Consider the following 23,550-nt stretch of genomic DNA (forward strand, 5'->3'; position numbering starts at 1 on the left):
CTTAATTCCTCTCCACTTTTTTGCCCTTCACCTGTTTTTGTTTCTCTCTCTCTCTTTTTTTTTGGAGGAATGCAACTAATTTTTTGTTTTTGGTTAACGCTATTTGGCGGGTTTTGTTTTGTGGCACTCACTTCTTTTTCGCTTTGGAATACTTTTATGCTATTAATATATTCAGTTGCTAATAATGGAGTTTGAATTTATAAAATTGCCACATTTCACTCTAGCTTTACACAAGAATCATCCCAAACAAATGTAATTGCCAATTTGCCATATACTGATCTAACGACATTATTTTATTGGTCAAGAATGTTGTAACTACAAAAAAAGTGATGCGAGTTGCTTTACCACTGCATTTTCTTATTTATCAATTATTATCATTTATTATATAAATGGAGACCATTCTATACAGTTTTGGGCCTTTGGCGGAAAACATTACTACTGTATTTCATATCACCAAAAGGTTCTGTTAGAAGATCTCCAAAAATAAAAAATTTAGAATTAATTAAAAACAAAAAAATTAAGATTAATTAAACAAATTTATAATATTGAAAAATAATCAAATCAAATCATAATCAAAGTTAAATTTGGCTATAAATTATTTTGATAATTAAATTTTAATTTTTATTATTAATATATTATAAAATTTCATAGTACTACCTATGTCCCACAATAAAAGTCACATTTTATTATTAAGTTTGTTCTATAATATGAGTCATATTTCACTTTAACTAGAAATGGTAAATAAATCTCACATTCCACTAACTCACTTCTCTCTCAATCTATTATAAAACCAATATAAAAAAATGGATCATATATTCCACTAACTTTTTCAACCTACTATTATCTACATTTCGTAAACTCGTACCCACACCAAATGTAACTCCTATTGGGGGACGAAGGCAGTAATAGTTTAAGAGAAAGAGAAAGGTGGTTTGACATAAAATAATTGAAAAAATGAAATGAAAAATATCATTTCAAATACTTAAACTATAAAGAAAATATCATATTCAATACTACTAGAGAGATGGAAAAAGTATTATATTTAGTACCTCGATATGAAAGTTCAAAAATGCTCTTAATTCTTTAGGGAGCATTTTTTATGCAAAATTGTGATGATTACCTATAATAATTTTTAAAGTTCAGCGAAATGCATAATTAAGAAATCATTGGCATACTTCACTATATTTTTATTTACGTTTACTGAAATTTAACACTGCAAAATCACCTATATTTTTTAAAGTTCGTTTCCGCATAGCACCTTATGCAATCAACTTCATAAAATTAATAGTCACTTAAATTATGAAATTTAGTCCAAAATTAAAATATTAAATCAAGAATCTTCAATATTTACAATAGTCTCTTTTATATACTCCACAAAATTAAAGATAATATTTTGTATATAGATAAAATCATTGAGTAAATTTTTATTTTTTTTTAAAAATCATTGAGTAAAATTGAAACTTCGTGATTTAATATTTCAACTTTAAACTAATGGAACACTTCAGAATTGACTAAAATTTAGTATGATTTTAAATTTTAATTAGCTATTAACACCAGTGTATAATCCTATGTGATAAATGATGATTTCCCTATTTATTGTTGAAATATTACTACTAATTATGTTACAAACTCAAGAAACATTAGAGTCAGCATTTTCTATTTGGAATTTTGAAACAAATGAAAAGGCTTAAATGAGGATTAGGTGAAAAACGTGGAATTTTACTCGTAAGGATAATCGTATTAGCAGACCATTAGCTGTTCATTGAGAAATAAAAATTAAATTTGAAATTAGCTGGCTAGTAAATACTCATTCAATAATCAATATATTGATTGAATTCATTCCAGAATTTCGAATTTTCTTTCAACTACAAATTTCTCTACAGTGGAACGGAGAAAAGAAACGAACAAAATTTTGAAGTGGAGTAAAATTTAAGGCGGTCGTCAATTTTCCTTCTTCGACTGCGGAATTCGCCGATAATTTTGTTCGGAGATATTTGAAGAATTTTATTCATCGCTTCTTCGACTGCGGAATTCGCCCTAGCATAGATCAGGATCAGGTATTCTTCTCCTTTGAATTTTGTAAACCCTTAATCTCGTTACCGATTACTTATTTTTCTCGTTCATTTTCTTAAATTTGGACTAGTCTAGCTTATAAGTTGTGAGGTTTTAAGACTTTTCCGAACTCTCCGTTCATAATCGGAATGTTAGATTCTTATATTGCGAATAATTTCGCGTGGATTTAAAGTAGGATGTTGATTTCCGGTGTTTTCGATGTGGCGTTGAAGTATGCTGGCGTTGAATCTTAGGTTTTGTTTGTGCGCTGCCGATGCTTTTTTAAATTTCAGTGGTTGATGCGTGATTTAGTTCTGTAGAGCTAGAGATTTGTAGTTTGTCTCCGATCATAATGGCGAGGATCAAACCCCAAGCTCTCTTACAACAGAGTAAGAAGAAGAAGGGGCCAAGTCGAGTCAGTGTTGTTACAATTGCAATTTACGGCCTGATTGTTGTTGTTGTGGCGTTTTTTCTTTTTGCTTCCTACAGACACTGGACTCGAAGGTATTATTTCTGCCTTCTCCTTTTATCTTTTGTTATATTTTTGAATGCTCAGTTGCAGTTTCAGTAAACTATTTATGATTGGTTTTTCTGATTTAAATGTCGTGGACGAGATAAATTTCATGAGAATATGTTGACCTAAGATGGTCTTTGTTAACATGAGAGTGTTTAGGTTGATTTCTTTGGTACTCGTAGTGTAACTAGCGTTACATAAACATATTTTTGTTAAGTACATTTTGTCTATAGTCTATTGTAAAATGTGTGGCCTTCACATCTCGTTGAACCAAAATCGACCAATTGATGTCCAACATGTAAGAACTATGAGAATGCTGAAGGAGTAAGTGTAGGATAAGTAGTTAAAAAATATTTATGATCCATATGTTATAGTCATTCTGCTAAAACATAAGGTTTATAAATGACCTATACATTGTTTTTCTTACCTCTCTTCTTTGTTTCCTCAGATCAAAATACCCGATAGAGGATACATTCTCAAGTGCAGAGGTACAGTTGAAGGCTTGAAGCAAAATAATTTCTGCACTAATACTTAGTTTACTTTGAAAATGAAGTTATGGCGGTGCTGCTGATTTTATGGTCATATGTTTGTTTTTCTTGATGTGAAAAGCATCATACGAACTTCCTTCCTAAATCACATCACTTATGCTCTTGTATTTATTTTTACCATTTTCTTCTGAAATTGTATTTGTGTGTTTTTGCAGCATGATAGTTCATTTGGAGATTCAAAGAAAATTAACATCCCCAAATATGCTGTAAGTTTCTTGATACATTTTCCGATTAATAGATTAACTGATCAGTAGTTTCGCTACATTGAATATTTTCATGATGCGGTAAGATTTTGTGAACATTTATTTTTATACATCTCATAGTTTCATAGCTGCAAATTTTATTGAGTTTCTGTTCTGGTGTCAGTTTCTATGTAAGCAAACAGTTTCTATTAATGGCATAGTTTTAGTTTAAACGGTTTGGCACTAAAATAAATTTCCTTGCTATTGTTGGCCTTGGCAGTTCTCCGTTCCTTGGTTTTCAATCTGTTCTTTTTAATTTTTCTTTGCCTTTCCTGCAATATGCTTACACATGCATTAACAGGTATTACAAACCTCAAAAGGCTCGGTTACTGTGGAACTCTACAAGGAAGGCTCTCCTGAAGTTGTCAATGAATTTGTTCAGGCATGGTGTGTTCCCTGCTGATTACTCGACCTATAACTACCCTGCTAAAGTTATTTTACTTGATCTTATGTTCGTAAGCATAATCTAGCCAAGTTGGTGCTTAAGATATTCTAATCTGCTGTTACATTTTCTAAAATTTCAATTTCTGAAATCTCAATGTGCATGATTTCATTATCCATTGTAATTTGCAGCCAGAATGGCCACTTCAAAGGAATGCTCTTTAACCATGTAATAAAAAACTTTGTAATTCATGGAGGTGATGCTAATAGACCTGGATCTACTGAAGATTGGACTTCTAGGGGAAAGCATTACAATCAACTCGATACCAGGTCAGCCTTATGCAAGATCTCACATGCTCTCTCAGAGTCAACTTACTCTTGGAAACTATATCTACTGATGTCATATGTTTTTATAGCCTGAAGCATGAAGCTTTTATGCTGGGCACTTCCAAGATGAGACCTGATGGTGGGGGATTTGACCTTTTCATTACAACAGCACCTATACCTGATCTAAATGATAAAATCAATGTATTCGGACGTGTTATAAAGGGTGAAGATGTAGTCCAGGTAAAATCTCTTGCCTACTACATTTTCATCGATTACTCCATAATAACTTCAACTCCACACTAGTTTTAGTATCTTGTGCAAGCTAATTAGTTCTGTTTCTTAGGGCTTTGTTTTGTAACCAAGACGGCATTAACTATCATTTCCTCACTTTGGTGTTGAAAATCAGGAAATCGAAGAGGCAGACACAGACGAGCACTATCGCCCTAAAGCCCCCATAGGAATCACAGACGTGACCCTGAAAACAGAATAACTAATGGGGGTTGAGTGGTTTGTGATAGAGTAGGCTTAAAACCATCTGATAATCAAAGAGGGGTCTTGCGATTGAGCCACTTTCCATTCTTGTAGCCTCTTCACTTGTCCTGTTAAACCGATCAAGCTCTCATTCCCGGCCTTCCACATTCATTTGATCGATTTGTATAAACATATTATCTGTTTAGCTTTTAACTTCTGAAATTTTGTTTCTATTTGGTTCTCATTTTTGTATACAAGTTGGCATTTGTAGCGCTATCTTTTAACGACTTGGAACTCTCGAGAACTGACTCATTCCTTTGTTTATTTTAATTGGACATCGGTATGATTCCTTTGTTTCTTTTAATTGGACATTGGTATACATATATTGACTGTTTCTCATCAATTTAGCCAACTAGTTTAAAATGATGACAATTACCAAAAATTTACTCCACAAAATTGAGGGGATGCTTTGGAAAAAAACCTATTTGCCACGATTTTTCATTCAAGAGGAAACGCTTGCGACCAAGTCCTCAAGCTCACTGCTTGTTTCAACTCCATCTCTCTCAATCCTTTCACGTACATTGCCTAATTTTTGGCCTGCGCCAGCATAAATCTGAATCAACATCTTGTAAAAATGGTCGTTGACACAGTTTATCCTCTTCATCAACTCGTATAATTCCTCAGCACCCCTTACATCACTCTCTAACTTGAAGCAGTCCAAGAATCCATCTATGGTGTCTTGCCTAGGTTTCCACCCGTGGTTGACAGCTTCGGATGTAACTTTATCCATGATCTTCATAGCCTGCTTCACACCATGCCTTTTCAGGTAGAAATGCACAAATGTTTCACAGGCATAGAAGAAATGACCTTTTGATTTACCAAGCATGCTCTGAAGAACTGACTCGGCTTCTTCAGGCCTGTCGTGCCTCAGATAAGCTCCAATGACTGTACTGGGCAACCTAGCATCATAATTGGAGCAAACCTTCTCCCATTCCTCGAAGCATTCCTTCAACCCATCGATGTCATTGAGATTATCAAGAGTCCGGATCATGGTTATATAGTTCATGTTCCAGATCACGTTACAGCCCGACTTAAGAGACTTCCAAACACGATGGACATTGTCAAGATCACCCATTCGAGCATATATGCTTATCATGAAATTGTATGCAACACGTTCATGGCCACCAATCTCCTTCTCAAGAGCTTTCAGAGCCATCCTAGCTTTTTCATGGTCTCCAGCTTGGACGTAGATGTTTGCCAAGTGACTATATGTCGTCCAGTTAACTAGCTTGTTGTTCTTTGCTGACATCTCCTTCAAAACTCTTTCCACTCCATCAAAATCATTCAAATATGAATAGCTGCTCATCAACAAGTTGCACGTTGATGTGTTGGGCTCAATATTCGCCTTCTTCAGTTCTTCACCCAAGCGGATCGTCTTTTCTGGCTCTCCCAACCGTATATGCATCATCATAAGATGGTTAAAAGGTACAGGTGTCTCTATCATGTTTTGCTCAATCATTTTTTTGAAGAGATCTAATGCTTTATCATCCATCTTCTCAGTACAGTAGCAATTTAGAAGTTTTTCGTAAGTGCACCTCACCCTACTAGATGGAGGCAGGTCGTTGAAGTAATTTTCAGCTGCAGCTATGCCCTTAACTTTTGCAATCGCCCAAAGATGAATCGCATTATCTTTGGGCTTCAAGACAAACTTTTGAGCCATCCACTCCCCAACCTGAATGTGTTATGCACAACAGTAATCGTCTCAACTCATAAACAATATCCACGGACAAAGGAATCACACATATTTATTGACCAAAATAAAACATTGTTCAAGGTAGCCACATCAACGATTGGCTGAAGTTCTTCAAATACAAGACATGACACCATCTTAAACATCCTCCAACACATTAAGCATTTAGGTTAACAGTACATCTTAATAAAATATTGGTATGTCAGCTCCAAAGACTCAATATGAAGCATCTGTTTAGTTGACCTAAATATAGTCTAAAACTCAATGCTGCCAAAATCTCTATAATCATCTTCACACGAAGCATATTACTACAGTGATGGCAACGAAAGATTGTGAAAACTAGTACATATTTGCAACAAAATTACATACTAGAAATGATTCTAGTGTTAATGAAGTTCATCGGTTCAAGCAGCGAATTAGCGGCACGACGATCTCTACAAAGTAACAACATTAAGATTAAGGTAGCCTAGAATCTGTTTTTCAAAGAGATGTCTATGAATCCTTTCATATGAACATACAAATCGAGTTTTATTACGAATAATGCGAAAAATCATAGAACCTCGAGAATGTGGCGGTATCGTTTGAATCTGCGGAAGGCCTTGATATATTGATCGAGCTCAGCTTTGTTGACGATTTTTCCCTCCTTTGTGTAGTCATCAATGGCACTCGCCACCTCTCCATCGGTATACCCCACTGCAGACAATCTCTTAAACAAATTGAGCTCCTGCTTCGGCGGCGTTCTAGGTTTCGGAGAGAAAATTCGTACCAACGCAGAAGCTCCGGCGCGCAATCGGGAGCTTGGAATTGCCATACTTAAAATGAATCAGACAAGGCGTTAGGTTGGGGTTTTACTCAGCTTTTTACTCTACTGAAAAACCCAAGTCCCCAAACTTAGTGAAAATGGGTAGTATAAAAGTCTAAAAATATTACTACCAAAATATTTTAAATGTAAGTGATTCTTTATCTAAAGTTTTATGGTGATAGTATTATTTTTGTTACATACTAGAAAAATACAAATCCATTTTTTTTATAGTACACTCTTATTATTAATATAACTATATATATAATGTTTTATTAGAATAATAACTTTCTCCTAGCATAAAAATCAGTCAAATTCAATTCTGTGTTAACAATGTTTTGAAATTAACTTTTGGCATCAAAGATTAGAAAAATACACTACAACATTATAACAAATCGTCGAGTTCATTGTCTACATTGCACTACATCATTATTCAAATGCATCATCAATTATTCCATAACTAAAAAGGGTTTAGATTTTTTACAGTAACCCGTCAGAAAATCATAGATTTGCAAGAACAAGCTAATACAATCACACCAACACGCTCTGAGTTAGTAGTTAGTACACAAAAATTTACAGTTTATGCTATAACAATTCATATAGTTAAAAGTTCATAATCGAGAAGAGAAGTCAAATTCTACTACTGATGATCAACAGACAATTAAATTTTCTCATCAAAAGTGTCTCTAAAGACTAAAACTGAAAATCAAAAGAAAAATTTGAGGCTTTTACACCTGCTTGACCTCCCAACCACGAACTTGCTGCATTATTATTCGCATCACGGACTTGGTAGCAACTGCTCGATATCACTGCTTAGTTCAACCCCGTCTGCTTCCATCCTCGCACGCATATTGAGCATGGCTTCTCCAGAAGCTTTATATGTCTCAATTAACGACTCGTACAGACGGCTGTCCACACAGTTTACCCTTTTCATCAAATGGTAGAACTCCTCGGCAAGACTTACATCGCTCTCTTGCTTGAAATAGTTCAAGAATTTGTCTATGGTTTCAGATCTAGGTTGCCACTTATTCTCGTGAGCTATGGATGTAGCCGTTTCCATATGCTGCAAAGCTGGTCTAATCTGATTCTTGTTCAAATAGAAGATCATAAACTGCTCCCAGGCATAGACGAAAGGCCCTTCTGATCAACGCATTGCGACTTCAAGCACCGTCTCAGCTTCCTCGCCCATATCATGTCTTAAATAAGCGCGTATAACTGCAACAGCCAACTTAAGATTGTAGCTGGAGCACACGGCCTCCCATTCCTTGTAGCATTTTGTCATCCCAACGATGTCGCCCAGATTACCAAGAGCCTGAAGCATGACTTAATAACTTCTGTTCGTTGTGACGGCCAATGTTGACTTCAAGGACTTCCAAACACGGTGGACAGAATCGAGATCAGATACCCCAGCATACAAGCTGATCAAGAAATGGTATGCCTCACGATCATGTGAATCCATTTCCTTCTCTACATTTTGCAGAGCCAACTTAGCTTTTTCTTGATATCCAACCTTGATGTAGATATTCGCCAAGTTACTATATGATGTCCAATTACATTGCTTCCCGTTTTCCAGTTTCATATCTTCAAAAACTCTTTCTGCTCCCTCAATATCATTCAGATTTGCATGGCTGTTCATCAATAAGTTGTAAGTACACGTGTCTGGTTTGATATTCCCCTTCTTCATTTCTTCTCCCAAGATGAGCACCTTCTCATATTGCCCCAATCTACAATACATGGACATAAGATTGTTGAAAGGTAATGATTTGACTACCATGCTCTGTTCGACCATCTTAGCAAAAATATCTAATGCCCTATCAGCCATCTTCTCGTTACAATAGCAGTTTAGAAGCGAGCCATAAACGCAATGGACCACTTTACTTGGAGATAGGCTGTTGAAGTATTCTTCAGCTGCAGCTATCCCCTTCGCTTTTGCAGTCAGATCCAACCGAGTTGCATAATTACAGTGATTGAAGTTAAACTTCCGAAGCTCTATCCACTCCATTATCTGGTATGTGAGATAGTAAACATATCAGTCCCCATCCTACTACAACCCCCCCCCCCCAACACACACGCGCGCATACAGGGGGGATCAATTCCGTCCCTTACTCAAACTCTGATTCTCTCAAATGAAAGTCAACCGAAAACCAGCACTAAGTAGCCAGCAACACTTCAGAACCACAATTTATTGACATTGGTTCCTAATTTTCAAGGTCCTCGGTCTTGCACAGCACTGTGCTGCGGCAAAAATTGAGCTCACAGAAGTAGTGCATTGGTTCAGTATCTACTGCTCATGCTCAGTTTCATCCATAACTTAGGAACTTAGACCAAAAACAGCATACAAAAAATTCACATTACATCAATATTAATTTTCATTCATCTATGAATATTTCTACCAACAACTTATTGTAGATATTTTTAGACCATGCAAACTAGAAATTGAAGCTTGCTTCCCCAAATTCTAAGCCAGCACTAACTTTAATAATCGAATCAAAACAAATTAAACCAATTCAATAACTCAAAAATCCTCAAACAAACACTTTATAACTATTCAGAATCCGAACATGTTAAGTTTTCCATCGCCATCCTTTAGTTTGAATCTAAAATCTATTTTGACATCGAGTTCCATCGTGAATGATAAAACGAATTCGAATATGCACGCAGAAATTATACGCACCTCGAGAGCGTCGCGATATCGTTTATATTTGCGGAGTTCGTTGATACACCTCTCGAGCTCAACTTTTCTGACGGTTCTCCCCCGAGTATGTACTCATTTATGGTGCGTGCCACCATTCCAGGGTTGCGCCCCAAGGCAGACAATCTCCGATACAGACGGTCTTCCTGTTGGGGCGCCGCCGCGGCTCTCACCTCCGTAGAGAGCCTCCGGACTAATGCAGGAGCCCCGGCGGCCAATTGACGGCTGAGATTCACCATGATCAGTTACCCACTATGCTAGTTGTTGGTTAGGGTTTAGCTGCCTGAAACTATTGGAAATCAGTGCTGGAAAAGAAATGCGACTTAAACCCCAAAAGGAAGAAAAGAAAAAAAAAACTAGAGAAAAGTATACTAGCAGTTTGACTGACAGTTCATATTTATCCAGTCTACAAACTATAGTATGAATTTTTTTTAATCGATTTAGTCACTTTGGACCAAAATACCTCAAGGCTATTGAAATAAATTGAAATATAGGATCCAGTACTAAAAATAATAAAAATAAAGAGTAATAATTAATATAAGAGTATAAGATAGGTTAAAATGAAAAACTGGACATATAATATATGACGGAGAAAGTAACTCTTGTAGCGTTGGGGGTATTTTAGTTAAAAAAAATCTTTAAAACTGCAAAAATCCTTCAAATAATATCTAAAAACATTTGGTGATATTTTAAAAAACAAGAAGCGCGAATGATATTAATACAATACCCTAAAAATGTAATTTTCTCAATAATAATTATACATCAATATTCTGTCATGTTACCTTTTCAATATATTTATACCACGTTATTACATTACGAGGAATGATATGCTGCATATCTTAGGTGAGCTTCTTACGTGAGCATTGTTTTCGTTTGACGCACGTTTAGCGTTGTTTATTTCGATTTATATTAAGTTTGATTTTAATATATTAAAAAATGTCATTGAAAATTTTAACTTTATAAAATTCATAAAAATTAAAGTTCAATTTACTCGTATTTTCTATAATCTCAAAATAAAATAATAAATAACAAAAAAAGCTTTGAATTTTATGAATTTCGTGAAATTAAAATTTACAACAACATTTTTTAATGTATTAAAATCAAACTAAATATATAAATCAAAATGAACAATGCTAAATATGCGTCAAATGAGCGTGATGCTCACCTAAGAAGCTCACATAATGTAATACCCTTATAATTTTATATTAATATTTTGTACTTATAATTTCATTTAATTGTATGCACCCGTCTACAAATTGACAGTTGACTCCATATACCAACATATTTAAAACTCAATATTAAAATTATTAAATTAACAATAATACACAAACTTTCAAATTAAAAATAGTACAACACCTCCATAAAAGGGAAAGAAATGAAAAAACTGAAAAATATAAACATGAAAAAAACTAGAAAAAATAAAAATAAATAAAATTAAAAAATATAAACATGTGGAGAGTTCGCACAACTGTACGTCTCGTGCGGTGGCACTAACGAATAGTCCTTTGCATCGTGCATAAACTATATCCTCATGTGGACTACATTGTAACAAAAGGTTAAATAACAAATTCGATATAAAATGAAAAAAATTATATAGTAATTTAATTTATAAAATTTGATTAAATTCTGATCATATTTTTAATATTTGAAAAAATATATATACGACTATTACATGGCAAAGTTTTGAATTTTGATCAATTGTTCATTCTTTAATGATGTTCAAAATATAACAAATAGAGTAGAATTTTTAATTATAATAAGTTTCAGTATTTTTTATTGATCATAAATTCTTAACTAAATTTATAATTTAAACAATTATTATCTGTGAAAAATTCAAATTTCATCATTGTAATAAAAAAATAACACATGCGAGAGGCATAACTACTAAGATAGGAGGGGGTGCGCAGGGTGATATCCTGCGCATATAGTTGCAGCATATATTTGTTGAAGAGAAAGAGTTAGGAATAAAGGAAGCTTAAAATGGGGCAGAGCAGGCCGAGTCAGCTCGCCAGGATCTTACTGAGTCGCGAAGGCGAGTCCAAATATCCCCCACCCAAAAACAAACACACAAAAATTTCAAACACAAACAGGTGTGGAAAAAATGGAGAAGAAATTGGGAGTCTTCTTTACTACTACTACTATAGTAACCCCATATCAACAACAGCGCCACACCTCTCTCTCTCTCTCTATCTTCTCTAACCCTAACGCAAACATCCAAACGCCCCTTTACTTCCCTCTCCCTCTTTCTCTCTCTACTATTCGCACGCTTTTGCGTATCCATCCGCTTCGCCGACTCCATCATCTCTTTTTCCCTCGAAATTATACAACTCCTGTTTCATCCTCTTCGTCTCTCAGCCTTCGCTCGTTCCGTTGTACGCCTTCTCTCGTTGGGTAAATCTTTGCTTTTTTGAGTTTTGTCTTTTGTCCCGACATTCTGTGTTTGGTGCTTCGATTGAGCCGGTCTCAATTTTGGGAATTATAGTGATTTTTGTTGGTTTGAGCTGTGTTGTGGAATCTGGTTCTGCCGCGATCGGTTAATGTGGGGGTTATCGTGTATGATGTTTTTCTCTCTCTCCGTGGGACGATTTGGGGATGCGTTTCCGTATAATTTATGGGGGTGTGGAGTGGAATGTGTTGGTTATGTTTAATTATGTTTAAGAAAAAAAATGAGATTTTGAATTGGCTATTTCTGCTTTCTCCCTCAGTTAATTAAGCCTGTTTTGGCATTGATTTAAGTGTATCTATTGTTTGCTGTGCAATAATTTATTATTTTAATGGATTCTGTTTACCTACTTTTTTCTTTGCTTGTAATGGCCCTGTACCAAAGAGATTGCCATGCGTTCTGATTTTAATTCTGCCTGATTTCTTGATTTTATTCTTTTAGTTGGTTGGGTGGTGAACACGGCAGGGCTGTTGGTGATGTTTGAGTTCAGCTATTGGCTATTGCTGCATTCATTGTTTCCATTGTTGTCCGTGTTTGCTTAATCTATCATGTTGTGGTTAGTGGCTACATAAGCCATGTATGTCACTGCAATGCCATTGGCTTCTTCCTTGTTCTATACATTCCTACACACTACTTAGAGCTCAATATTTGTTCACTTTTTGTGTGTGATTCCTGCATATATTTGCACTGCTATTTTTCTTCCCTCTTTGTGTCTTAATCTAATCTAATGGTTAGTCTAAAAACTTTTGCAGAGACCTTGAAGTGCCTAGGGGTTTGTTTACTTCAGCTTGATTTGAGTCTTTATAATTGAAGCATGTACCACTATTGACTTTGGAGCCAGAATCTGGTTTAATGGATCAATCTAGGGGGCCTTCAATGGAGGGTGCTGGGGCTTCTATAAAAAAGAGGAGAAGCCAAACATCACGTCGACCTAGACCTGAAGGACAACCACTCTCTGATCAATCTCCTTTGTCAGTGGCACCAGGTTCAGATGATATGGGTAAGGTCTCTAGTGATGAGAATATTGGTGATGGAAACTCTGGGGGGAAAATGTTCAATTTGAGTCGGTGTGTGTCGAGATCCTTACCTGTTGGTGGATCAAATGGTGCTGCAAGTAATGGTACGTGTAATGGAGCAGGAAGTGAGAATAGACCAAAAAAAGTTAAGCTGAAGGTTGGTGGCGTGACACGCACACTTCAGACTAAATCTAGTTCTAATGGAGAATCGGGCAGTGGGTCTACAGCAAAAGCCAGTCACTCCTCTGATAATGCCCGGCCACGGCAGAGGCTGAACCCACAGGTTGTCAAAATTGCAGCTTCTATAATTGAGATTCATCTAACTTTTTTGCATACAACACATTTCTTAGCACAACTGCCTTGATCTCAACTGTTTGCACATTTAGCTGCTGAATGAGCGAATGATTTATCCACTCATCAAGGGAAATAAGTTATTTGTGTTCTTAAGAGCGTGCTCTGCTTATTTTTTAGAATGAATTCATGAACTTATTAATGGATATCCCAAAGACATTCATATCCTAATTTTGCACTGGGTGTTGACTACTACCTCCGTACCTTAAAAATAGAAACTTTTGTAATGGCGCAGGGTTTTAATGCACAATTGGTATATTAAGAGTAATGAATTGGTAAAGTAAGAGGGAAAAAGAGAAAATTAGTAAACTAAGACAGAAGAATAGAAAATTGGTAAACTAAGTAAAATAAAAGAGAGGAGAAAAAGTAGTGGAAATGGTGTTAGGGGATTGTGGGGCCTACTTTATAAAACAGAAATTTTAGAAAGTTTCTATTTTTAAGGGATGGACCAAAATGGAAATAGTTTCTACAGTATTTTTTAAGGGACGGAGGTAATAATAATTTCTCCATAGAAGCTATCTTTTGTCTGTTTGATGTTCTACTTGTGCAGTGGCACTGGATAGAGTGATATGGCTTGACAATTGTTATTATTGATTTATTGAGTTTCTTCTCATGGCCTAAAATTATTACTACCTTGATGATTCTGAAGAAGAAATGTACTTTACTGTGTTGAAGGATAAAAAAATAAATACTCCGTAGTAAGTATGATTATATGAGGCTCATTCATTAAGGGGAATATAGTTATTTTTTGGTAAACAAATCTTTTTGCATTTAAGTTTGTGGATTGTGATTTAACATATCTTAGTATGCTGACTGTCATTGGCATGTTATCATTTTAGGAAAGTTCTGATGAATACCATTCCCCACCTCTCAATAAGAAAGCTACCTTAAAAGGTGTTCCATGGAAAGATTTCTCAAAAAGTAGTTTCACTTTCGGGAGAGAGGATATGGGGAAGACATCGGCGAAAAATTCCAATGAGAAGCATGGAGATAAGTCGGATGCAGTTCGTAAGAGCAGAAGGGTTCCTAAGAAACGAGTTTTGGATGGGGATTTTGATGAAGATGATGATGATGAGATAAGGTATCTGGAGAAACTGAAGACTTCAAGGTTGTCTGGATATAAGGATTTGGAGGCACAGTCAACCAGAAAATTGCAGAAGGGTGTGAAGAATGAAAATACAGAAGATGCTGCAAGGCGAGATTCTAGGAAACCCAGATCTGGAGACACGGACTATGAAGAGGAAGACGAACTTTCCTCTGATGGCCATGCTGAAGGGAAGAAGAAGAAAAAGCAAAAGAGGGATCTGACAGAGTTACCATCAGAAAACAAGAGAGAGATAGCTCTGACAACTCGTCAACGAGCCCTTCTAAGCAAGGATGCCCCAGAAGTGGGTGCGAGTCAAATTGAGTTCCCGAACGGGTTACCACCGGCTGCACCTCGAAGTGAGTATAAAATACAAATCCTCTTTCCTATGACCCTTTTGATCTCTTATTAGAATAAGCTGTTTGAATTTGTATTTGTTAATTTCAACGACTCAGAACAAAAGGAGAAATTAACGGAAGTAGAGCAACAGCTGAAGAAGGTGGAGGCTGCTCAGAGACGTAGATTGCAGAACGAGAAAGCTGCTCGTGAATCAGAGGTTAACTCTTGCAAATACTAGTATCTCCACTGCTTTATGTAGCTTAAAAGAAAGATGTGAAAAATAAGCTAATCTTTTCAAATTGTAGGCAGAGGCGATCAGAAAAATACTCGGTCAAGATTCCAGTAGGAAGAAAAGGGAAGAGAAGATTAAGAAGCGCCAGGAAGAATTAGCACAGGTATTTTCCTTCAAACGGGATACTTTGAATGTGTATTAATTAAGTGATGATATCCCAAATCTGCTAATGGAAGCTAATACTTCTACTTTTGCTATCAATATAAACTGAAGAACAAATTCCTACCAGCCCAGTTCTTAAAGGAAGTACTACATTATCGATTAAATTCATTTTAGTTCTTATATTGTTAGGTTATTAACATTTCGTGATAGTAAACAAATGTGGAACATTTTTGGTGTGTCATCAGAGATCAAAAGTATGCAGAAACAAGAGTTACAATGAGCTGTGCAAGTGTATCGAAAAATACACTAATCTTGTAACAGAAGCTAACACTAGTCCTTTTCCTCCGCTAAAATTTTAACAGGGGAAGGCGACGAATGCTCAAATGCTTACATCAAACACCATTAGGACAGTCATGGGACCTACAGGGACTACTGTCACATTCCCTCAAGACCTGGGCTTGCCCAAAATTTTCGAATCCAAACCTTATAGGTAAGAATTGTTTTGTTGTCTGCATGGATAATATTGCTATTTAGAACCTTGGTGAAATTTCATTGCGATTTGGTGAAAGCATAGATTGTTGAGGCTCTTTTTTTGAAATTTCAGCTATCCACCTCCTCGGGAGAAATGTGCTGGGCCGTCTTGTACCAATGCTTACAAGTACCGCGATTCAAAGTCGAAGCTTCCTCTTTGCAGTTTGGAATGCTACAAGGCTGTTAATGAAGATATGCACACTGAGGAGGCTTGCTAAAAGTATGGCCTTTCTTTTGTCAGTTAAAGGGAAGTGGATTGTGGGGTGATTATCTCTCTACTCCAAGTTTCCTTTCTCAAAGGTAGAGAGATAGGTGGGAAATGGGCTCTGTAATTGGTCCCTGTCAGGCAAAGATTTTGTTTTTTTGCAGGAAACTTCCATTTGATCAATCGGAAATCATTATGTTTCTGCTATTGAAAGTTAAATGATCTCTTAGCATTTTAGAAAGGGTAAAGTATTTGCGGATCACTTAACTTTTTTGCAGTATTTGTAAGTCTTTTTAATCAGAAATTAACTCAATATAAAAGAGAATCATATTGTGGCTGGTGGTATTAAGTAATACCCCGCCGGAAGTAGAGTGTCAACTGGGCCAGGTTGGCCCGGCCCAGCTCGGCCTAGGCCCGGTATGTGCCGGCCCAGGCCTGGCCCTCCAGTGAAACGAAGCTGGGCTGGGCTCATTAGTTGAGATGGGCTCCAATTGAGCCATTTTGTAAACCCAGGCCCGGCTTAGGCCCAGGATCAATTGAAGCCCAGCCCAGGCTCAGGCCCATCAGAGGCCCACCTTCTATAATTAGTGTTTTCAATATAATTAGGTGTTTAATCACTAATAATAGTATATTGTCTTATTTATATATGTCATCTTGTGCATGAGACATGTTAATTATGTCTATTATTTCAATTTTTTTGGTGTCTCTGAATTTATTCAAACAGTAATAGTTTAATATCAACATAAGTTTCCAATTAAATAAATCATGATTGCAACATTTAAGTTTGACTACATCTAATTTTTTTTATATTTTTTTATCTAAGAAGTAAAAAAGATGGTTATAAAGTTTAATTTTAAGAATATTACGTATTCAAACCTTGATATTTTATGAATAATTGTAGAATTCTTTAAATTTGTTAATTAGTTCATATATTTGTAGTTTTAAAAATGCAACATCAACTCATGTGCTATCATTTACTAACAAAATTAACAATATTGGTTATTCCTTTAGTTATACACTTTCTTTTAAATAGAATAAAGAGCATAAAAATATTGTTAATACAAAGTCAATAAAATAACTTAAACACATTATTTAAATTTAGATTTAGTTAATGAGATATAAATACAAGTTATATGTTTTATATTTGCATATAATATATTTACGATATTTTAAAAATACATAAACAAAAAATTGAAACAAAGGTCAGCCCAGCCCGGGCTAAACAAAATTAAACAAAGCCTGGCCCAGCCCAGCCCATCTCAGACATGGGCCTAGGCCGGGCTGGGCCGTCCTGGCCCACTGGACAACTCTTGCCGGAAGCGAAGTAAATGGATGTCTGATCATTTTATAAAATATTTATATGTAATTTAAAATTTTCTTTCAAATCTGACAAAACTCAGTTCGAAGTTTATAAATTCTTAAACAAGGGATAGCTTGTGAAAATGGATGACTGGTGGTTTGGCTCTCATAATTTATCAAATCTTCAAATTCTCAAATATAGATAATTTAATAATAAATATTTTTAAAATTAATAAATAAAAATAACTAAAATGCCTCTATTTTTGTTTAAATTGATTGGATCCCAAGTGAAACTCGTGCACATTTGAAAAAGTAGAACATACAGCACGAAGATTTCACGTGCCATATTCACCCGGACGTGTAGAACTAAGGCATAATAAAATATTCAAACTACATAAACACAATAATATTAACGGAGTACTTGTAATTGTTCCCTCATAGAAGCCACTCTTCATGAAAGCCGTGAAGAAGGAGGAAGTGGGCAGTTCCTCGAGCTCGTCGTTGAAATCAGTCTCGTTCGATTTCAACACCTCGCAACCGTGATCATTATCGCCGTTCCGCACGCCAGGTGTTTGATGAATTTCCTCAAAGGGGTCTCCGCCTCCTCCCACTGCGTGATCCGACGTGGAATCCAGTGGATCGTCTCCGGGATTTGGTGGTGGGACCTCGATTTCATCTGGGTTTGTTTCTAAATCTTGATTTGGAATCGTGGGGAGAGAGAAAGGGGCAGGGTCTGGATGATTGTGGGTGGAGGTGTAAGTGATGATGACCATCGTTGCATCTGTTTTGCACCTCTCAACTTGCTTCTTCGCTGGGCACCCCTTTGACGTGCTGCACCTGTAGTACCCCCTGCATGCAATGTTGGACGTCTCCCTTCATAATTAGTCTGCATATATATATGTACTCCTACTTGGGAAAAAAGATTTGATTTTTATCATTTGCCTGCTTTTGAATTTCAAGACCCTTTAAACAAGGTTTTTGTTGTCATCCTGCAACTTCTTGGAGTAGTTTATTATTTGTGTGATTGTGTGTGTGTGTGAGAGAGAGAGAGGTAGCTAGGTAGAATGTTGAACCTTGGATGAGGAGATCCTTTAATGGGTTTTTGGCCATATTTTCTCCAAGACCAACAGTCTGATGGAGGTCCTTCATATCTATGCTGTTTCTTATCATTTCCCTCTATTTTCACACCAACCACAACTCTTTCACATTCATCTTCCTGCAAATAAATTGAGACCCCTAATTTTTAAAAAAAATTCCCACTTCAAAAGCAAATTTTGGACATGTATGAATAGAAATAGTGCTATACATTACTTACCTTTTTTTGCTTGTGTATGATTTGCTGCTGAATAAATTTCTTGCATGCTCTCTCTCTAATAGGTTTTTTTCTTGTGAATTTTCAGTGAAGATGTAGATGTAAGCCTGATCACAAAAAGAGATATTTTGGTTTTGGTTATGAAGAAGAAGAAGCAGAAGCAGTAAAGAGATGAATCAAGAATCTCACACTTGAGTAGAGAGAGTGGAGAAAAAACCCTACAAGCTGCTTTCTATATGTTGCGGATCTTTCAAAGATTGACGACGACAAACGATCAAGCTATGCGAAGAAGAAATGAACACAAGATTTTACGTGGTTCGATCGTAAGATCTACGTCCACGGCCGGGGGGCAAAAGTTCACTATATTATGGGTTTACATAGAGATTTACAAATGCACAAGAACTCACTCCAGAACATACAACACCTCTAATCTAACTCTAAACCAAGAATTAATCAAGTGATGACTTTGGAGACTGTTTTCTTGATGGATGATAAACTGAATGAATGAATTCGAAAATGAAGTCTTCATCTTGTTATATATCTCTTTTTGTCATCCTCCAACGGCTCTGTGTGTGTAGATCAAATCAGCTGCAACCGCTATCAACAATATCAACTGCCAAGACTGATATGAGCTACCGAGCCAATCTCAGCCATTGATCCTTCATCACAGCATCCAACGGTTATTGAAGATTGTGAGGTTAACTATCAACACTATATATCTTTCTTTCTCACACAACACATATTAAATCCATACACACAACACACCACATCCACACACACACTGCCCACAGTGAGAATACTACTTTTGCACACACCCACCCTCCCCAATCAGAGTAATCCACAATATTTCCATATGCATTTTTCACCTTTAATAGTAGGACTAGGACATGTTCTTTAGTTGGAAGTTGTAATTATAGCACTTTGTTATAATTAAAAAAAAAAATTGTAGTAACATTCACCGAAAGTATATGGGCATTATAATTTTCCTCCATGAAGAATCAAAATGCCTAAGGTTTTACAAATCCCCTCAAATAGGCTTGTGGATTTGGTACTTGGGAGGTAGGTGGGGGAATTAAATAAAGATATAAATACAAATAGTCATCTTTACAAAATTTGTAGTGTTTGCCAAAATCTTAAACTTCATTTTTGTTAGGATGCGCATGATAGAAATCCATGGGTTCCATCCTAAAACTAATTGGTTATAGGAGGAGTGGCCCATGAGACTTATATACTAGTTTCAGTTTTCTCTTGACACCGATGTGAGATAGTTATATGTTATATTTTTAGTTTCAATTGCCAACACCCTCCCTCAAACCCTTCAAGGTGAACCTTGGGGGGTTGGACTTTTTTCTAATCGATTGGACAATCGGCCCAATTTTTTTTCGATCGGTTGGACCACTTGGCCCAAATTTTTAAGTCCAGATATACTGCTGGGTCAGTCATTTTTTCGGTTTCGGCCCAGATATACTGCTGGGTTAGTTAAACTAGTATTATCACCCGTGCTATGCACGGGTCATATGATTTTTAGTTAATGGATACAAATTTTAAACAATTCAATAGAAATTATTATTATTATTATTATTATTATTATTATTATTATTATTATTATTATGTTCACTATACATAAAAAGAAATAGTAATATATTTTCTCAGTCTCACTATAACTGGAGCATTTTCTATTGGGCATGAGATTAAATACATATTTATTTTGTATTTTGTGAGTTGAGTAGATAAAAGAGGGGATAAAGGGGTGATAATGATGTTTCCATTTTAGTAAATGTGTTAATTAGATTGAGACATTCAAAAAAAAGAAAATATGTCGCTTAGAGTGGGAAAGATGGTGTATATAGTAACACGATATTAGATATACCAATCCTTCTGTCCCATAAAAAAAGTCTTCTTTGTCCATTTTGGTGCGTCCTACAAAAATAGTCATTTCTACTTCTGGCAAGTCCGTTATCTTTTATAGAATGAGTCTCATTCTTCATTAACAATATTTCCTCACTTTTTCTTTCTACATCTCTTCTACTTTTCCAAACCCACATTAAAACGCGAGTAGTTCTCAAAGTCCCTATTTTGATGAGATAATATTAGTATATTAATTTATGTTAAATTATTAATATATTAAAAATATTTGATAAATTGACAGATTCTCGGTTTAAAGGGAGTTAGAAGGATAAAGTTTATTAGCATGTAAATTAAAAGAATGATAGGAGATACTCAAAACTAAATTTATGTTACAGCAAACACAACTAAGGATCCATGGTCAAACACTTAATGCATATTAGATATTTTATGTATATAAAATGTTTTTTACCATCAAAATAGATCTTTTAGATAAATTACCTGCAATTATAAATTTGCATAGTTCCAGTGCTTCTCATTATACTCCAATTTCCAATAATTTATAGTACTAAATATTTTTAGAAAATATTATAATTCTAATCTAACTATTTATATTAAACTCAAACAAAAAAATATTACTGTCCGTGATTGGCCTAGAGTATATAACTAAAAAAAATCAACACAATGAAATATGAAAAATAAAATTTGATAGACGGATAAATAATTATAGAAACCCATATAGGGAGTACTAACTAAATTAATAAGCATCTTATTTGCCATCGTCGTCTTATTCTCCATAAATGTATTACAACAAAGTCGTCCGTAGCCACCGCATCCACGCCGAAGACATCGCTTTCAAGTTGAGCCACATGATTTCCTCAGTTCAAGTAGCCAATTTCAGACCTACTTTCCCATCGATACCTCCTCGTCCTTCTCGTCCTCACTCGCTAGGGCGGCGCCTACCCTGTCCCCGGCATGACACCGCGACCTGCTTGACTGACTTGCAAATCTGCTCTCGCCATTACATCTCCACCGCTGATTTCTTCGCTGCCCATCTCTCCGAAGCTATCACAACTTGGTGGCTGGTACATTATTGTATTTTTTATACTACCAGTCGGCCTCAGCTAGACTGCTACAATCCGAGAAGTTGAACCACATGATTTCATCAGCTTGCCAAAAAAAATAGCTATTGATACTCACTAACTCACATTCTTTACGTCTTTACAGTATGGGTAATTGGTTGAACTAAGAAAAATTATCGTAACAAAACTAAAAAATTATACGTAATAAAACTAAAAAACATAATGAAAATTGAAAACGATGAAGATAGCAAAGCTCAAAAAATTGGGAGAGTAAGATAGTGGACTGAACATATTTCACAGGATAAGGCAATTAGTAACTGAGTATTTATAATGGAGTAGTTCAATCTTTGTATAGAAGCCAAGTACTCTATAAAAATAATTTTTAAAAAATGATTTCAAGCTGTAATAACCAATGTGTGCAAAGCACTACTTATTTCTCATGAAGTAACAGAACAGAGAAGGAATGAAATCATGTAGTACGTGTCAGCTACTAAGTGGGTGTAGCGTTCAATAGAGGATTTATTCTCTCCTTCTCTGATGTTTTTTTTGGGTAATATGCAAAATGTGCAGCGTGTTTTTTCTTGGTAATATGTAAATTCTCTTTTCTATTGTTTTTCTTGGTAATATGCAAAATGTACTACAGCGTTGGCAAAAGAGAGAAAAAGTGATACATAGGCGTGATAAAAGAACACACACTTCATCTCATTTTCCCGCCAAAAAGGGCAGAATTGATATTTATAAAAAATGGCAAAAAACTCTCCCTTTATATAATGAAAGATTTGACTCACAGTCGGCGACCTACTCTGATACCATGATAGAAATCCATGGGTTCCATCCTAAAACCAATTGGTTATAGGAGGAGGGGCTCATGAGACTTATATACTAGTTTCAGTTTTCTCTTGACACCGATGTGGGACAGTTATATGTTATATTTTTAGTTTCAATTGCCAACAGCGCAATCTTGGAACAATAGACAAACTAGTAGTTCCAAATGAGTAGGGACTCTTGTACAATATTGTGGATATATGACTCGCAATTTTTGACACGACACGATAACACGACACGAACCGGCACGAAAATAATGGGTTTGGGTCAGAGCTTATTGGGTTCGTGTCCTTATCGGGTCGACCCGTTAAGGACACGAAAATTTCGTGTCGTGTTCGTGTCGGGTTCGTGTTATCCGTTAACAATACGTGTCCGTGTCGTGTCCGTGTCGTGTTCGTGTTATCCGTTAAGAAATAATATTTTAATATTATTAATTCTTATTATTTTCATTTTTAATAGGTTTAACCGTTATCAGGTCGTGTTGTTATCGAGTCGTTATCGTGTCATCTCGTGTACGTGTTGTTATCGTGTCGTGTTGACCCGAATTGGTTCGTGTCGTTAATGGGTTCGTGTCGTGTTCGTGCCGTGTTCGTGTCTGAGGGTTTCGTGTCGTGTTCGTGTTCGTGTTTGAGGTTTTCTTAACGGGTCGTGTTCGTGTTTGTTGTTATCGTGTTCGTGTCGACACGATAACGACCCGACACGCACGATTTGCCACCCCTATCAGTGGATATAATGTGTGTGCATTCCCTTACCCATGTGTAATTGAAAATTACATGTTTTATTACAAATTTGAAAATAACTATCATGGAGCAATATTAAATGTACTACAACATTACAAGCAAATTACCATTTGATTGTCTAGTATGGAGTACTACCTTTTAAGCGAATTTTTATTCTTAATTTAAAAAAATTATCCCATATTATGTGGCAATTTATATATTGACTATTACATGAATTATAAGATCTTGGGCTTTAAATTTGATCATGGTTAATTGGTTATGTATTTGGATTTAAGTCAGTTTTGATTTAAATTATTACTGTAATTGAT

General features: G+C 35.7%; 3 protein-coding genes and 1 pseudogene across 5 annotated transcripts; 2 read left to right on the plus strand and 2 right to left on the minus strand.

Moving 5' to 3' along the window:
- Window positions 1-1,823: 1,823 nt before the first annotated feature.
- On the plus strand, window positions 1,824-4,899 carry LOC121786754 (peptidyl-prolyl cis-trans isomerase CYP21-3, mitochondrial-like). 2 transcript variants are annotated; one of them, XM_042185388.1, is made up of 8 exons: window positions 1,824-2,057; window positions 2,365-2,556; window positions 3,015-3,054; window positions 3,270-3,320; window positions 3,658-3,743; window positions 3,930-4,067; window positions 4,154-4,304; window positions 4,471-4,899. In XM_042185388.1, the coding sequence occupies exons 2-8, from the start codon at window positions 2,405-2,407 to the stop codon at window positions 4,552-4,554; spliced, it is 702 nt and encodes a 233-aa protein (XP_042041322.1). In that variant the 5' UTR covers window positions 1,824-2,057; window positions 2,365-2,404; the 3' UTR covers window positions 4,555-4,899. The 2 variants fall into 2 exon arrangements, with proteins under 2 accessions (XP_042041322.1, XP_042041316.1); XM_042185382.1 differs by having other exon boundaries at window positions 2,373-2,556.
- Window positions 4,512-7,141, minus strand: LOC121786749 (pentatricopeptide repeat-containing protein At1g02370, mitochondrial-like). Its single transcript, XM_042185380.1, has 2 exons — window positions 6,845-7,141; window positions 4,512-6,267 (listed from the first exon to the last, which is right to left on the minus strand). Exons 1-2 carry the CDS (start codon window positions 7,094-7,096, stop codon window positions 5,038-5,040), a joined length of 1,482 nt encoding a protein of 493 aa, XP_042041314.1. The 5' UTR covers window positions 7,097-7,141; the 3' UTR covers window positions 4,512-5,037.
- Window positions 7,142-7,642: 501 nt separating this feature from the next.
- LOC121760549 lies at window positions 7,643-10,134 on the minus strand (annotated as a pseudogene).
- A 1,610-nt stretch (window positions 10,135-11,744) lies between these two features.
- LOC121786765 lies at window positions 11,745-16,387 on the plus strand. 2 transcript variants are annotated; one of them, XM_042185391.1, is made up of 7 exons: window positions 11,745-12,167; window positions 13,086-13,518; window positions 14,426-15,029; window positions 15,126-15,226; window positions 15,315-15,404; window positions 15,766-15,893; window positions 16,008-16,387. In XM_042185391.1, the coding sequence occupies exons 1-7, from the start codon at window positions 11,878-11,880 to the stop codon at window positions 16,150-16,152; spliced, it is 1,791 nt and encodes a 596-aa protein (XP_042041325.1). In that variant the 5' UTR covers window positions 11,745-11,877; the 3' UTR covers window positions 16,153-16,387. The 2 variants fall into 2 exon arrangements, with proteins under 2 accessions (XP_042041325.1, XP_042041327.1); XM_042185393.1 differs by having other exon boundaries at window positions 11,746-12,167; window positions 12,972-13,518.
- The last annotated feature ends 7,163 nt before the right edge of the window (window positions 16,388-23,550 follow it).

Source organism: Salvia splendens, chromosome 2 (assembly GCF_004379255.2).
Source record: "Salvia splendens isolate huo1 chromosome 2, SspV2, whole genome shotgun sequence".
Lineage (NCBI taxonomy): Eukaryota > Viridiplantae > Streptophyta > Magnoliopsida > Lamiales > Lamiaceae > Salvia > Salvia splendens.